Genomic DNA, 17,602 nt, shown 5'->3' with positions numbered 1-17,602 from the left:
TGTTGAGGAAGAGTCGACATGGTTTTAGTAAAGGGAAAGCATAACTCACCAATCTACTAGAATTCTTTGAGGGGGTCAACAAGCATGTGGACAAGGGGGATCCAGTGGATATAGTGTATTTAGATTTTCAGAAAGCCTTTGACAAGATCCCTCAACAAAGGCTCTTAAGCAAAGTAAGATGTCATGGAATAATAGGGAAGGTTCTCTCATGGATGGGTAGCTGGTTAAAAGATAGGAAACAAAGGGTAGGAATAAATGGTCAGTTTTCAGAATGGAGAGGTAAATAGTGGTGTCCCCCAGGGGTCTGTACTGGGCCCAGTCCTATTCAACATATTCATAAATGATCTGGAAAAAGGTGGCAAAATTTGCAAATGATACAAAACTACTTAAGATAGTTAAGTCGCAGGCAGACTGCGAAGAGCTACAAAAGGATTGCTCAAAACTGGGTGACTGGGCAACTAAATGGCAAATGAAATTCAATGTTAATAAATGTAAAGTAATGCACATTGGAAAACATAATCCCAACTATAAGTATAAAATGATGGGGTTTAATTAGCTGTTACCACTCAAGAGAGAGATCTTGGAGTCATTGTGGATAGTTCTCTGAAAACATCTACTCAATGTGCAGCAGCAGTCAAAAAAGCAAACAGAATTCTGAGAATCATTAGGAAGGGGATAGATAATAAGACAGAAAATATAATATTGCCTCTATATAAATCCATGATACGCCCACATCTTGAATACTGTGGGCAGATCTGGTCACCTCATCTCAAAAAAGATATTATTGGAATTGGAAAAAGTTCAGAAAAGTGCAACAAAAATGATTAGGGGTATGGAACAGCTTCCATATGAGGAGAGATTAATAAGACTGGGACTTTTCAGCTTGAAAAAGAGACGACTAAGGGGGGATATGATAGATGTCTATAAAATCATGACTGGTGTAGAGAAAGTAAATAAGGAAGTGTTTAAAACAAACAAAAGGAAGTATTTTTTCACACAACGCACAGTCAACCTGTGGAACTCCTTGCCAGAGGAAGTTACGAAGGCCAACATTATAACAGGGTTCAAAAAAGAACTAGATAAATTCATGGAAGATAGGTCCATCAATAGCTATTAGCCAGGATGAGCAGGGATGGTGTCCCTAGCCTCTATTTGCCAGAAGCTGGGAATGGGCAACAGGGGATGGATCACTTGATGATTCCCTGTTCCCTCATTCCCTCTTGGGCACCTGGATTGGCCACTGTCAGAAGACAGGATACTGGGCTAGATGGACCTTTGATCTGACCCAGTATGGCCGTTTTTATGTTCTTATACCACATATATATACACCTTTGCAGATTTTTTATTATCAGGGCAGAGCCTGAAGCCATGAAGGTGGGAAGGGGCTGGGAGACAGGACTCCTGGGCTCTCTTCTTGGCTCTGGGAGGGGAGTGGGGTCTAGTGGGTTAAAGAAGAGGGGAAGGGAGCCAGGACTCCTGGGTTCTGTTCCTAGCTCTGCTCTGCCACTGACTTGCTGTATGTTCTTGGGCAACTCACTTCACTTCTCTGTGCCTTAGTTTCTCCATCTATAGAAGGGGGGCAGCATGGCCCTGCCGCCCAGACATTTGTAAAGCACATGGGGATGCTGTAATTTTAGTCAGATCCAAGGCCAGCAGGGACCATTGCGATAATCTAGTCTGGCCTCCTGGATAACTGTGGCCCGGCCAGGCACGAGCCCAGGATGTGGAGTTTCCCCAAGAGTTGTCGCCTGCCGAAGCACCTAATGCAGTGAAAGGGAAATGATCTCAGGGCTGTTGTTGGCTTTGGCTGGGAAGATTCAGGATGCTGGGCCTGGGCCGGGCAGGCAGTAGTGCTGGACTCACGTAGCACCTTTTTCCCAGGGACTGCTGAGCACTTCCCATAGGCAGGCAGGTATCAATCATCCGCTTTTACAGACAGTGAAACTGACTTACAGGGGGCAAATCCAGGGTCACAAAATGAGTTGGTGGCAGAACTAACAAGAGATGCCAGGAGTCACAATCCCCCTGCCCTGCCCTGTCCTAACCCCGGGCCACACTCCGCCTCAGAGCCAGGACTGGGACCCAGGAGTCCTGACTGCTAGGCCCTGCTCCCAGGTGGCACCTTCAGTTGTTGCTTTCTGGCTATTTTTAAGCCACTCTGCAGGTTGTCCCAGGCCAGGAGATTTCCCCCTTCCTGGAGCCGTCTCTCTCCGGACCCGGTGCTGAAGGGAGATGGTGCCTGCACAGCGATTGCTCAGCACTGTCAGGCCCTGAGGCCTAGTTAAAGAGATGCTGAGAGGTTCTTTGGTCTGGCTTCCCTGGGCTGGAGTTTCCCACCATGTATCTTAATTAGCCCAGACAGGTTTCAGGAGGTTCTCTCATTAGAGAAAGAGTTCATTCTGTCAGCATCTGATCCTCCCATCAACCAGGGCTGGGACCCATTCCAGCTCAGAGCATCGATTCACAGCCAGCTGCACTCCTGTAGCCCTAAGAGTTTTCTTTCTGCCCCTGGAGAACTGCAAAGGCCTCCAGCTAAGATCAACTGAGCCAGGAGGACTGGGGTGGGGGAAAGGGGGGATTTTGATTGTATGTTTTGTGGCTTTCACCCTGATCCACACACCTGGAAATGCTGTCTAGTCACTAGAGCAGGGCAGTAGGCACCAGGGCTCCCAGTTCTATTCCCTGAGAAGGGATGTTATTCACAGAACCCTGGCCAGTCTCCTACTCAGCAAATTGCTCTCCTCCCCTGTGATTTCTCTTGTACCGGTACGCAGCAGTCTCATTCACTTCCTGCTTGCACTGTTGTTACTGTCAGCTGTCCAACAACTGCTGGGCTCCGCCCTAGAGGTAGCTGCATTTCATGAGAGCCTGGTGGAAACTGCAATCATTCAAAAGGAGAAAGAAGAGACTAGTAGGCTTCCAGCAAGTGGTCCATGAGTCTGCTAGTGCCTTCCAGCTCTTTGGTTCCAGCAGTAGCATTGGATACTCTTAGATCCACAGGTCCCAGGTGCAATCCCTGCAGATGGCCCGTCCAGGAGTGCTGTTACCTATAGCTCTTGCAGTGCAGATCAGAACTAGCCTGCCGGCCCAGCATGCACCATGTAAGGAAGGGGGGTGCTACTCCAAGGGGCTGCAAAGTAGCTAAACCCCTGGCTGGGAGGGGTGCTCAGAGCAGCAGTGACAATGGGGGTCTAAACCCGAGCAATGTGATGTGACCCTGTAACATGGAGCCACACATCTGCCTCCCAGCCCATGGCAGCAAGAGCTGGGGGGGGGAGGGGCGCAGAAAGACAGAACATGGCATGGACGCTGGGCTAGGGAAGGCTAGAAGGCTGCTCGTAGGCATTGTGGATGGGGTGGGTTTGATTCTGTTTGGGGAGAGTGCAGGGGGTGGGCAGGGAAACCCTTCCAGAGACCTAGGTCAGCAGCAACAGTGCAGACCTTGAGAGACTGGGGGGAGCAGGTAGCTGAGAGGCAGCAGTGGGGGGAGGTTAGAGGAGAGGAGATCCTGGACGTAGATGGGGCCATGAAGGCCCTGGGAGACCAGGGCAGTGATTTGGGGTGGATAGGCCAGAAGGCAGCTGTGCCCACATCAGAGAACCTGGAGGGGGCTCAGGGAGACTCAGGGGACCCTGTGAGCAGACAGGTGATTCCACCCAGGGCAAGTGGGGAGATCAGGAGAGACAGGGCTGCATCAGGGGCAAAGCACCACGAGGGCTCTGGTCCCTGAGGAAGCTCATCCAGAGTTCCCCAGCCGGGGGGAGTTGTTTGCTGATGGCTCAGTCCTGCCCCTCCTCCCCCACTCCGTGTGGTGCATTAGATCAGCCCATCGGAGCACGTCCCAGCAATTGGCAAGCAGCCCCCAGACCTCTAATGGGCATCAGCTGATTTGTTAGCCGAGACAGATTGGCCCATTAATCACACGCGGGCAGGCCGGGGAACCAGGGCCTGGAGCTCGGCTGGCGATGGCAGGAGGGGAGGGTTGGCTGCATCTCCCCCGCTTCCCCTTGGGAGGCCTGATCTGACGGGAGTGCCCACCTCAGCACAGGTCACCAGGCCAATCAGACGCCACAGCCCTCTGCGCTGGAGAGGTGCCCTCGGACGAGCGCCAGGCTCTTCGTACCCAGAGCAGCTCAGTTGTGGGTGGAGCGCTCCCATGACTCTTGCCTTCCTTAGCTGCTCCTAAGCTCACCAACAGGGGCAGCTGAAGGACCCCAAAGTCCCATGCCACAGCTGCCTGCTGAGCTCCAGAGCAGGTGCTGCAGAGATCCCCTAACTAGGCTGTGCACGAACTGCGCTGCGGTCCCAGAACTGCTGCCCCTTCTTTCCCGGAGCCTTCCCCAGGACACAGCTGGGAAAGGCCCAGGGAGCTGGGGAGCTTTGTCTCTATTTGCACCATTACAGCCACTGGGCTCAGTGCTGCACGTCCCAGAGTAGGGAAGAGCCCCTGCCTCAGGGAGCTTACAGTGGAAATAGATAAGCTCAGCACAAGGGAGCTGGGAGCCGGAAGCAGCGCAAGCAAGCGCCCGAGGTCAGCCAGCGACTCCTGGGCAGAGTCAGGAGTTGAGCCCACAGTGCCCGAGGCCCCGTGCTCTGCCTCAGCCACAAACCCAGCACTCCACTCGACCTGGAAGTGCCAGATCAGTTTCCTGCCCTCACACTGCTGAGCACAGCAGAAGCCAAGCACCTGCCATGCACATCTATAGAATGACCATCGTGTCAGCTGAGTGTGCCTGCACCTCCCCCGTCCCGCCCCGTAGCTGAGCAGGGAACTCCAGTCTCCACAGCTCACCACTCGAGCTACTGAGCCAATATCCTATGGCCAAATGGGAAAGAACCTTTAGAAGCCAGGCTGCGGTCTCCTTAACCAACTGGCTGATCAGCCCTGGGCCAAAAGAGGATGACGAGATTCCTCAGCACGGCCTCCCTTTATCTCCGGGGCTCTCCAAAAATACTCCTAGCGCCCAGATGCCTACCAAGTGCAAAGTGGCAGCCAGAGATGCTGTGTGTGCCCAGCTCCAGTCATTCTGCAAATGCAGCCGAGCAAAGATAAGCCCCCGCTCCCACCTCCCTCTTAGCACCTGCTGTATGTCAATAGCCTCACTGGCCTCTTCCTCAGGTGCTTCTTAGGGGCCCGTCCAGAGATGTGCTGAGCACATCCAAACAGGTGCTCAGCTCCCTGCAGGACCATGTCCTTAATGCATGTAGGAATTTATCCTTTAGGAACCATGTGCTACTGGCCAGCTCAACTGGCTGCTCACAGCTGATGGCATTCCAGCCACCTAGAGGGCAATCGGAGTAAAGAAAACACAGGACACCGTGTACGTACCTCGGCGTGCTCGCCGAGGAGCTCCGCAGGGCCCCGGGTAGGAGTGCTGAGCTGCTCCAGGAGCAAGCCTGTCAGCCAGAAGGGATGAAGAGAAGAACACAGCAGCAAAGACCACAGGGAGGCTCTGGCCTAGCCCAGCACCAGCTGGCAGGAGGCAATGAAGGGGCTAGCACAGGAGTATCAGCTCCTGAAGAGCTCTCAGCCACTCTGGAGCTCTGGTGTGGGTCAGCCTCTGCCCACTTGCGTTGCCCTGGAGAGTGGTGAGAGAGCTTGGTCCTGGGGGGCTTTCAGTACTCCCGTCCCAGCCTCGCTGCAGGGAATGGGGAACGAGCTCTGGCTGGGAAGAAACCCCCGTTCAGAAGATCCACCCGCCCCAGGACCAACTTGAGCCAAAAGGAGTTGCTACAGAACACAGTGGCTATGGAAGCACAGGATCTGTGGGAGACAGCCCAACCAGAGTGTAGAACTAGACCCCATGAGCCACCAGGGAGATGGTCCACATGGGACCTAATTCTGGTAGGTCTTTTCTGTCTCTATATTATGATTCTAGGAGTCAGGCCATGGAGAGCTCTTAGCAGTGACCTGACCTTCAGTCCCAAAATCCACAAGTAGGGGGCGCTGTGGGGCACAATCCGGAGAGACTGGCTGTAAGGGATTCCCAGGGACTCAAATACCAGCCTCTGCCAGGAGGGAATGGTGTAGGCGCGCTGGCTGTGCGGGAAGTTCCCAGCTACTCCAGTGCCAGCCTTTGCCAGCAGGGCCGGCTCTAACTTTTTTGCTGCCCCAAGCAGCAAAAAAAAAGCGCTGCCCCGCCGAGCCTCCCCGCCCCTGAGCGCCGCACCCCGCGCCGCCCCCCAGCCGAGCGCCGCGCCACCGCCGGAGCCCCCCCGCCCCCCCCCGCCGAGCGCCGCGCTGCCAGAACCCCTCCCTGAGTGCTGCGCGCCGCGCCGCCGAGCACCGCGCGACGTGCCGCCAGAGCACCCCCCGCCATGCGCCGCGCCGTCAGAGTGCCCCTCCGCCCCGCGGAATGCCACGCCACGCTGCGCTGCCCACCACCACCCCAAGATTGGCCGCCCCTTACCAGGTGCCACCCCAAGCATGTGCTTGGTTGCCTGGTGCCTGGAGCCGGCCCTGTTTGCCAGCAGGGAGTGCTCTGTTATTGAGTCCCCTGTGGAAGGGTCTGGACAAAGTGGAATTTTAAAGAAACAAACACACCTATGACTTGGGGCTAGAGGGCTGGGTTTTTGTTTTTCTCCTAAGGGTCAGGTTGATTAGGGGTAGTGCAAGCAACTGAGGAGGGGAACACAGAGAAAAGGGGGGGGGGCAATCCATCAGTCCAGGTCCTTAACAGAAAAAAATCAAATCAAATCTCAAATAAACAGGAAAAAACACACTTGACATCACGGTTTCTTGGCTCCCCCATCCGTTTTTCTTTTTGAAAACCAAGGTCAAGTTGTACAGCTCCAGACAAAGCCCCTTCTCTTTCTGATCCAGCAATTTCCATAGGAGAGGGATTCAGAATTAATTCCTTCGCTGGTTACAGTGGCAAATCAGACAGCAATCACCATGTGAGAAACTCGGACACACACAAGAGACAGGAGGAAAAATTATCGGCCAGATCCTCAACTGGTGTAAATCAGTGTAGCCACCTGTCACGAATTTACACAGACTGCCAGATTCTGCTCTCACATCAGTTACACCAATAACTACTCCAGAGATTTCTACAGAGTGACTCTTGATTTACACCAGAATCACTGAGATCAGAACTAGGCCCGTGGCCTGACTCTGATCTCATGGAGCAGGTTTAACACCAGAGTAATTCCATAGCTATAGGGAGTGAAGCGGGGGGAGCTTTCAGGTCATAAATGTGCTCAGAATCTGAAATTCTGCTCAAGTTACCCCCCCCCCCCCCCCCCCATGAAATGGAATCACTTATCCCGAACACTTCTTAAGAAGCAGGGTTCTAGGTCAATTACAGCAATGTGATATAATCACAGTGAATACAGGCAGGGTTAGAAAAACAGTCCAACTTCTGCAGAGCGGAAAGAATTTATTTGAATTTGAATTTTGTATCTTTTCTCCTTCCTGGGGCAAAAAAAAACCCAAACAAAAACAGCTTCCTATCCAGCCACTGTTACAAGAGGAAGGTACCCCATGGATTATATATAAGGAGCTAATTATCTGACTTGCTACACAATGAATGGTTGGGTGAGTTCTGTGGCCGGAGGCACTGCGAAAGTGGGTGTGTGCTGCGTGCATTGCTGCCCTGGCGAGAGGATGCGGGCCTGTTTGATGGGCGCTGAGGCGAGCCATCGGAGAAATGCTCTAATCCGGTCTAGAGGCCCCATGGAGGGCTGCTCAGCTCTGAGGTCCTGCCAGCTCCAGGGTTAGGCAGTGCCCCTGTAGTTTTTACTTACAGTAGAACAGAATCAATGGGTATCCCGTGTCTGATTTACAGCCTCCATAGACAGCATTGCTAATCCCAGCCTTCGCGTGTCCCTTAGCTGCCTTAGACCTCAGCCTCCTCTCCTGCAGCTCTCCCCATGCCAAGGACCCCTGAGCTCAGAACAGCGTCCCTGGAGAAATCCCTCAACTCCGTCTCCATTTGCTCCAAGTCGATATTACAGCTGAGGGATCAAAATCTGAGCTGGAGGCCATGCGTGAGGCCAGCCCAGGCTGCTGAGAGATTGCAGAAACGGGACTAGGACCGACTGACACCCCGACTGTTTTCACGGCTGTTCCCAGACTAGCCTGAAATTCTCACACACATGTTCTAAAGCTGAGGCAGGGCCAAACACCTGATCCCGACCCTCTAGAACTTTGGGACGGTTCCAGGCCAGATCCCAGCTCTGTCGGTCTCCACACTGCACCAATCTGCTCCTCGGTGGAGATGGCTCTCTGAGCGCGGGGGGAGCCGAGGGGCATGGGGTTAGGAGGAATTTCATAGTTCTGCTGGGGACGGACCTTCCCTCAGTACTCAGGCTGGACCCGACATGGGTAGGAGATCCCAAAAAGCTCAGCTAGGGCCCACTGTCATTCCTCCCAGACCTCGGCACCTCTTGGGCCCAGGCTGCACTTAGCAGAAGCCCACCTGAGTCCCCGCCCAGGCTGCAGCCTCCAATCAGAGGATAAGGTTCAGGCGAGCGTTCAGTCTTGTAGAGGCTTCAGCAACGCTCCAGGAGTCGGACCAGACACTCAGCTGGTGTAAATCAGCGTAGCGATATTGATGTCAATGGAGCCGCGGTGCTTTACACCAGCTGTGTGGGTCTGGCCCATTGTGACGCTCGCTCTTCGCTGGATTCGAGCAGCCTGATTCCTCTCTCACTGACACTGGTCCTACATGCGTGTGATTCCACTGACTGCACTGGAGCTACCGGTGTAAGTTAGAGGAGAATCAGGCCCCTAGACGTTGTCACCCCGCCTGCTCCCCTTGGCAGGGCTGCTACCTGTTGTCCACAACCCCTGCTAACTCACCGTCGCCAGCCCCCGCTAGGCTACACCTGGAAAGGGAGGCTACAGCCCCCTTTCTCCGCTGCTTTTACCCAGGCTGTCATGGCAGGTTCTGATTGGCAGCCCTGGGGACCGATGCCCTCTCTGTTTACAGCACGGGTGCAGCACCAGCAGAGCTAGCTACCCTGCCCTGTGCTTAGCCCTCACCTGTGGTGCCCCTGTCTCGGTGTGAGAGGGGGTCTGGGCTCCATGACCATTCTGCTGGGACTCCCTCCCGCCAGTGCTGGTGGCTGTGGTGACGTGGACGTGTGTCCATTAGCAACTGGACTGAGATCTGCCAACCAGGCGCCGGATGGCATCAGCTTCCATCCACATCAGTGTGCACTGGATTGGAGCCTGTAACCAGGGGGCAGATCTCACTCCCAGTCCCCACAAGCTATCCAAACCCACAGAAAACATCAGGCCAGATCCTCAGCTGGTGTAAATCCCTGGAGCGACACCAATTCATGCTGCCTGAGGCTTTGCCCCAGTTAAATGACTCAGCCTGTCACAATCCTCTCTCTGGGCGGGGTGCTGGCTCCCCTCTGCCCAGAAGCTAGGTGGCTCCCAGAACAGCCGGCTTGCTTTTTATTCCTCCTCAGCTGTGATTTGTCATTAAAATCTATTAGCTTGGGGCATCATATATTATGGATTGGAATTTATATTCACCACAAGGCTCTGGCAGCCTGCTTTTTCATTGCATCAGTGAAATAGCCCTTCCCTTCTCCCTGCAAGCAGGATCTCTCAGAGGCGCCCAGCAATCTAAGAGCACAAGTTCTAGCGACTGTCAGCGAGTCTCGTGCTCCTAAGTCAAGGCCTCTGGGAAACAAAACCCACCTCTGCAACTCGGAGCAGCAATGACAAACAGCCCTCGCTGCTCTCACCTGCCCTGATGTTCCCCAGACAGCCCCTTCCCCTCCTCGCCACCCTGACCTTTCGTCTCTCCACAGCTCCTGCTGCATTCCTGGCCTCAGGCTGCTTTGCCCACCAAAGTCACTGCCACTGCCTGCCTCCCTGACCCCTTCCACTTTCCCCGCTGTGACACACACGGCCCATCCCTTGGGAGTGCACCTGGGCGGGGCCCCTACTGCCTGAGCGACGGACCAGCCCTGTGAACGCAGGGGCAGCAACAGTCTCACAAACCGTTCCACATGTTCCAGCCACCAGCAGGAGACAAAGCCACACTTGGCCACATGGGCTGGCTCAGGACTGATGGGCTCCCGCCTCCTGCCAAAGGCTTTCAGGTCATTGCTCTGTCTAGTTCCCAGCCCTGCATTGGACCACGTGATCTGACAGCCCACCTCCTACAGGAGAGCAGGAGCCCTACATGCCATGTGCTCCCTTGTCCAACCTCCCAGCTTGTCTTGCATCCTGCTAAAGGATCAGTGCTCGGAGGAGGGCAAAGAGACACCGCCCACCCAAACCGCAGCTGTCCTGTGCAACGGTAGAGCGACAAATGAGGAAATTCCTTCCTGGCCCCTGCCAGGCCCCCATCCTTGGAAATCTTGGCCATAATCTGTTCTACTTAGATGCCAAAGCTGGAAGGGTGTGTGCCAAGGCAGCCATTGGTAACCTAGTGCAATAATGAAATGCCTCCGCTAATTCAGGGCGCAATGGGAGAAGCCCTGCAGGCACAGATGGTACCTGCACGTCACTAGGTGTAGTGCAGTAGTAGTACTGAGTGGTTAGCGCAAGGGACTAGCATTCAGACCTGGACTTTCTGCTACTGAAAGGACCAGACCCTCAACTGCTGTCAATTGAAATCAATGGTGTTACACCATTTACACCAGTGAAGAGCTGGCCCTCACTATGTGACCTCAGACAAGTCATTTCCCCGCTCTGTGCCTCAGTTTCCCCATTTGTCGCTAGGGGTAGGAATCCCAGCCTGCGATCACAGTGCTGGGAGAAGTGGAAGGAATTCCTGGAACACCAGTAAAGGTGAACAGGGAAGGCTGTTACATCCCGGGGTGTTATGTAAGCAAAGGCAACAGCTGAGCAGAATTCAGCAATCCGAGTTGGAAGACAGCACATCCTCAGTGAGGAGCCAGTATTTCCCATGGAGACGCGCTAGGCTTTAAAGGGGAAACACGCTTCCGACACAATGTGCTTTAAAAGAAAAACTAGTTATGTGGGCGAGCTGCTCTCTGATTGGGCAAGGCAGACAACACGTCCGTTCCTTACGCTGCTCCGATTGCTGCATGGTAGCTCCAGCAGCCCAGGAACAGCTAATCCATCATGTGTGACCGAGAGTGGGGCAAGAAAGAGTCCCTCTGAATGTATTCAGGCCCCCAGTTAATCCCTCTTTAAAGCCATTTGACTCTGGCACAGAATGTCTATTGTTGATTGTTGCTAAGAAATGGAAAGGTCAGCAGCAAATGAGCCACTGTCATAGGCAAACTGCAAAGCAACACTGAAAAGTGAGGGATAACTGACATGCCGGGGGGAGGAGGGATTGATGGCTGCACATTCCTTGGCTTCTTGAGGACAGATAAAGGAAGCCTGAAAGGTCTGTATCTTTCTGCCTGTGTGTGTGTCAAGGTGTGGGTGTCTGTCTAGCTGTGTGTTCTTTTTTTAAAAAAATTATCTTTCCCCTGCTTGTTTTTTACATTTGAAATTCAAGTCTTGTCTACCCTGGTTTTCCTTGATGTCTCTATGGACAATCAGAGAACTGGCAGGATTAAGTCATCACAGGTACCACTGAGCACTGAGAGGGGGAAGGGATTTTAACTCAGGCTACTCCAAGCTGTCTGGGTTTGTTTTTTGTTCATACCTCGTTAATGCAAAGGCCTAGCACACCATTGGGAGGAAAGATTTCTATGTTAAAGAGCAAAACTCCTCCGCCCTTTCCATTAAAGAGAAAGGTCACACTCTGGTCCTCCAGAGACCTCCAGCAAAAAACATAAAAAACTTGATAGTAAAAACAAGTAGGGGAAAAAAGCTTTTAAAAAGTTCAGTCATTCTTTACAGATCATAAAGGTGAACAAACTATTCCTCCCCACGGAAGGTCAGCACAGAATTATGCACCAACCAGCCCCGCTAATCAGACTCGAGGATGGACTCAGCACAAAAATGCACTGAAATAATCTTTGAAAAAGTCTGCCTCCCCTCCTCTAATCATGGGAAGCCATTAACCTCAGCGGGGCCTGGATTGGACCCCACATCACTTCCCGGTCCACTGACCCTTGACACGGTCAGCCACGTGCCTGGGATGTCACAGAGTGGTGCGTTCGGCAATTCCGCGCTATGAACATTGCCCTCACGCGGTCTAGTGATGGTTCCGGTTACAGCTGGGATCTAAAGGGTGACTCATGGAGAGAGTTGTGAAGGAATGGCGAGGAGCAGGCTGCTGCTGAACTGAATGGCGCTGGCTCCTGCTTCCTGGAGCTCATCACAGTGAGAAGCTGATCACTAGAGCTATGGCACTGGCAGAGCCTGTGCCAGCTAATCCACACCCCTCTGCCAATGCTCCTCAACCCCCATGACAACAGCGTACTACCAAGCCTGGGTCCCTGCACAGCTCTGCCCCTCCATCCCAACCGGCAGCCCCCTGCTGCCCCAGCTCTGAGCTCCCCCGCCCAGCTCTGCCCATGCCCCTCCATCCCAACCGGCAGCCCCCTGCTGCCCCAGCCCTGAGCTCCCCCAGCTCTGCCAGTGCCCCTCCATCCTGATCAACACCCAACCAGGAGCACCTCTTGCCTTTCCAGTCCTCTGTCGCCGTACCAATAGCTCTGTCAGTGTCCTTCCTCTCGACTCACAGCCCCCTGCGGTACCAGTCCTGGACCCCCCCGCGCACTCCCAGCACCTCAGTGCTGACTCCGACTCCCCCTGCTTTTCCAGCCCTGGGCCTCGGCACGCCCAGGACAGCCTGGGTGGCTATTCCCCCTGCAGGCTCATGTATCTAACCTGGGTTCCAGAGGCCAAGCTAATAGGGTGGGGGGTGACTGCCCCTCCCCCACACTTGGGGCTGAAGAGCGTCATGACAGGGGGTGGCCAGGCCAACCCTGAATGGCACGGTGACCCTGTGCACCAGGCCGCAACACCCGCCGTGGAGAGCTGGGCCCAGCCTCATGGGACAGGAACAAGCGCAGCCCGGTGAGCGCAGACCTCACTCGCTCTCCAGCCCCCTACCAATGACCCTTCGCCCCCCAGCTGCAAAACCCGGCTCCTCCACTGCGGGGTTCAATCACCTCAGTAGTGAGAAGCAGCAAAACCTCCAGGGTCAGTTACAACATCCCAGCGCCTTGACACACTTAACACATGGGAGACAGCGTTATCTAGTGGCTAGAACACTGGGCTGAGACTCAGGAAACCTGGTTCGCATCACAGCTGGGTGACTTTGGGCAAGTCACTTCATCTTCCTGTGCCTCTGTTTCCCCATCTGTAAAATGGGGAGGATAAAACTGACTTCCTCTGTAGACTGCTTGGAGATCTCAGGATGGAATGTGCTAGGAAGAGCTAAGGACTATTACCATTGAGCCTTGCTTGTGTAGATGGGACCATGACATGTTCCAGCCACCTTTCTCAACTGAGTCTGGGAACAGAGTAATTTTGCTAGTTCAGACGGGACCCAAGGCAGCAGTTTGATCTAGGCCTCACCTGGAGGGCAGATTTCACGAATGGTGGACACCAGGGCCAGTGAATGCCACTGGTGCGAGAGGGGCAGACAGTGGGAAAGCTGGTCAGGAAAAGGTTTCTTTTGCCCGTGAACAGTTTTGATGAAAAGGTTTTTTTCATTTTTACCAAATTTCTTCTTTGAACATTTGTTCAAAAAATTGAACACTGATTTTTCTGTTCTTGGCAACTGAAAATTTAAACTTCCTTTGCCCAACCCCTCCCCTCTCCAACAATTTTGGGGTTTTGCTGAAAACCCCCAAAATTTAAACAAACCCAGACTCTCTTTGCAGAAACGTCCCTTTCCTTGTAACAGACACATTCCACCAAAAAATAATTTTGATAGAAAATTTCTGACTAGCTCTGGACAGTATAAAACAGGAACCTGGGTCTCATATCCCTTCCGTAGCTCTCTCAATTGCTAGGCCACGTAAACCGAGCTCCCAGCAAGTCCCTGCTGCAGCACAGAGAAAAACCTCAGTGCCGGGACGCAAAGAATTAACATAATCCTTAGCACCTCCCCAGGGCTTTTCGTCTTCAAAACACTTTATGGACATTGACTAATTAATCCTCGCAGCACCCATGCAAGGCAGGAATTCAGACGTACCAACCCCCAGGCATGGTGGGGAAACTGAGGCACAGAGAAGGTCTGGGACTTGTCCAAGGCCACACAAGATATCAGTGTCAGAGCTGATAACAGAATCCAGGAGTTCTGAGATAGAGAGCTAGATAGATGGTGTGTATGCGGATAGATAGATCACAAGAGCATCCTTCTACCTATGCTGTGTCCTTCCAGATATGTGTCTCCTAAATCTCGCTCCACGCTCCGTCTTGCGGGAATTGGATAAGTCCTGATGCTGCTCGGAAGAGCTGGCTCGGGGCAGGTGCTGGCAGTAAAGCCAACCCCGCCCAACCGTTAGTGGGTGCCCCTCTCGCTTCAGTCTGGCTTATCTCCGCCTGGCAATGCCTGACACAAACACACACCCAGGCAATCTCCAGCTCTAAGTGCAGGGAGAAAAACAACCAGGGGGAAGCACCTGCTGGGGCTTCTTGCAATAAAATATCAGAACTTTCTAAAATAGCCACATGAGGAAAAGAACTTCCCATGCCACTGGGGAATGAGGGGAACTGGGTGTGGCTGGCCCAGGTTCCGGGCCCAATCCTTGGCTGGGGTAAGCCATAGCGTCTCCATCAAAGCCAATGGAGCTGCTCCTGTTTACACCAGCAGAGGATCTGGCTCACTCTCTCTCTTCTACACACATTTTTCCTTCTTTAATCTAAACCAGTGAAGGAAGAAAAGGCCAGTCTCTTTTTTAAGTAGCATTAGGAATAACGTTGCTTATTGAGCCTGGCACCCATATAACAAGGCTCAGAACAGAGCACAGCAGTTTAAGGCTCCCCATTTACTCCCTGCATGTTAAGTCTGAGGATAAACGCACTGGGGCCAGACTGCTCTCTGGGAGTTACTGGTGTAAATCCAGAATGACTGGGCCCAATTCTCTCGTTTGCCTCAATGTCAATCAGGAGTTACAGTGGAATTACTCCAGATTTACACCGGGATAACTGAGATCATGGCTAGGATACGCTGGCATAAATCTGAAGTAACTCCGTTGCTCTGGATTTACACCAGTGTGTGACAGATTGGAATCCAGCCCGTACATCAGCTGATTGCTGAGCCTGTCAGCCAAACCCAGCACCTCACAGGGACACAGCTCCCGCTGGTGCCTGGTGCACTTTGCCCGAATAGTCATTTGGTGCCCCCCCTCACTCGCCCCTGGGGGAGGGGGCTGGGGTGGAAATCTCCAGGAGGGTTCCCTTGTGATGTTCCCTTCAGGCTGAATGAGCCGGAGGGCTGGCAGTCCCACACCCACAGGATCCTCAGGAGGACTCCTGGGCTGCATTGTTTTTGCTGGGAGATCTCCACTGAGTCAGTGGGAAGAGACCTTGGGCCAGATGGGAGCCCCTGGGTCTTTGGTGCCCAAATCCCATAAAAACCTGTCCCATGTGCCTCTCTCCTCCCCTGCCCTCCTCTGCAGGCTCCCAACCCCTCCTTTGGGAGGCTGCGCCCATCCCCATGTGCAGGGCCTCTGCACAGAGAGCTCGGGGACACACAGGGAGGAATCAGTTCGACTGAGTAAGTACTGCACGATGGAGCCTGCACTAAAACCCCCACCCCTACCGGATCCAGGCCAGACCAGGGATCCAGGCTGCTATCCAGGTGACTGCTCCTGCCTCAAAGAAACTTCCTCTCTGATCCCATGCCATGGAGGGTGCGAATCAGAACACCCTGGGTGCCTGGGCAGCCTGCTGGGTTTGCTCGCCAAGGCTGGGGGGGGGAGAAGTAAACACTGCAGGGGAGCACGGTGCACAGCCTCGGGGTGGGGGGGCAGCTGTGCTAAAGCAATGGGGGCTGCTGCTGATTTCAACTCTGAGAACAACCATGTCCCTTGGCGCACCTTGGGGGAACCACCCCAGGACTGCCTGTGTACTGGAGACAACCCAGAGCTATGCACTGCTAAGGAATAACACACACTGAGATGCACACCCAGTAAGTCACACTCACACACCCCCTACACACACACCCAGAGAGACACACTCACAGCACTACACACTCACACACCCCGCGACACACTCACACACCCTGCTACACACTCACCCAGAGACACACTCACAGCGCTACACACTCACACGCAGTGAGACACAGATACACACTCACACACAGTTTTGCCTCCAGAGCGGCTCCCTGCGTGCATGGCCCTGGGAGCCCCCCAGCTGGCCCTGCCACCAGCCAATTCCGCACCTGCCAGGACCCCCACTCTCCAGTGTATATAGCGGGGCGCTGAGAGCCATTGACCCAAACTGCAAAGATTGGCTAGGATGGAAACCACTTCCCGACGGGGGTGCCGTAGCCCCCACCCCTCCCCCGCTAGTGCCAGCGCCTATGGGAATGGCTCATTGTCGTCCCCCCCCCGCTCACCCCCAGCTCAGCGGCACCCCTCGGCGAGCTCCCCCTCGGCTCTCTGCACAGGCACAAACTTTCCGCCCCCGCCCGCCCTGCCCTGCCCCCGGGCCCGCGGCAGCGCCCATCTCCGTAGCGGCGCGGCTGCCCGTACCTGCAGGAGACGGTGAGCTCCACCTTGGTGGCCGGGATGCTGCCCGCGATGGGGTCGAAGTCGCTCACCGAGGCCATGTCGCCCCCCTTGTCCATCGCCTCCTCCATGGGCGTCCAGCCGCGCCTCCCGGGGCCTCCCGCTCACAGCCCGGGCGCTGCGGGGGGCTCAGAGCCGGGCACCGAGCGGGACATGACCAGCGCCGGGCGCGCAGCCGGCTCCTCGCTCCGCCTGCACCACTGGCGGGCCGGCTCTGGAGCGCTCCCCGGCTGCCTGCCAGGCTCCGCCCCTCAGCCCCCGCCCCGAGGCGCTGCCCCCCGGCCGGGCCGGGGAGAGCCCGGAGCCCTGGGCAAGGGCGGGGAGAAGCCTTTCCCGGGGTGCCTGGGGTGGGGGTGTTGTGTGAGTCCCCGGGAGGGGGGCGCATGTGTGAGTGTACTTGTGGGTCTGCCTTTGCTGGGGGGTTCCCTGGGCCAGGCGTTATGCTGTGTGGTGCCTGCTGCGGGTTGCTGCCTGTTGGCCCAGTGTCCCTGTGCATGCAGGTGGGAGCCTTCTGTCAGTGGGGGGTTGCTGTGTGCGTCGGCCTGTATGTTTGGGTGTGTTGGACGGGTGGTGTGCTGTGTGTGGCTATTGTATGTGTGTGGGGGGGGGACATGTCAGTTTGGGGGGTGTATTTGGCATGTCACTGGGTTGCATTTGGTGGTATGTGTGTGTGCATTGTGTGTTTGTGAGGGTGTGTTATGTATGTGGGGAGGGTGACTGTCCCTGTGTGTGTGTGTGCATTGTGTGTGTGTTTGCGAGAGGAATGTTATATATGAGGGAGGAGTTGGTTGTGTATATTTCACATCTGTTGTGTGTGTGTTGCTACTGAGAGACAGGAAGCGAGGTGCGTTAAAACAGCCCATCAGAGAACAGGCCCTGCCTTCCATTCCCCCGCCCCCAGCACCAAACACACTCAGAGCACAGGGCACATGCATGTCCTGCAAACTGCGTCCAGCCTTGGCATGGGGCCTTTGGCTCAGGGGCTCTTGGACAGTGTCCCACTGAACTCTTGCTCCCCAGATCT

The 17,602-nt window shown here is 54.6% G+C and overlaps 1 protein-coding gene across 2 annotated transcripts in view; it reads right to left on the bottom strand.

Moving 5' to 3' along the window:
• Positions 1 to 16,752, bottom strand: part of CPNE5 (copine 5) — a 192,129-nt gene extending 175,377 nt beyond the window's left edge. For both annotated transcript variants that reach the window (XM_054028328.1, XM_054028329.1), the window contains exon 1: positions 16,543 to 16,752. In XM_054028328.1, coding sequence (XP_053884303.1) covers positions 16,543 to 16,649 — 107 coding nt within the window. In that variant the 5' untranslated portion in view covers positions 16,650 to 16,752. The remainder of the gene's footprint in view (positions 1 to 16,542) is intronic.
• Positions 16,753 to 17,602: the final 850 nt, after the last annotated feature.

Source organism: Malaclemys terrapin, chromosome 4 (assembly GCF_027887155.1).
Source record: "Malaclemys terrapin pileata isolate rMalTer1 chromosome 4, rMalTer1.hap1, whole genome shotgun sequence".
Taxonomy (NCBI): domain Eukaryota; kingdom Metazoa; phylum Chordata; order Testudines; family Emydidae; genus Malaclemys; species Malaclemys terrapin.
Note: the sequence above shows the minus strand (reverse complement) of the source record. Positions and strands in the feature narration are given on the sequence as shown.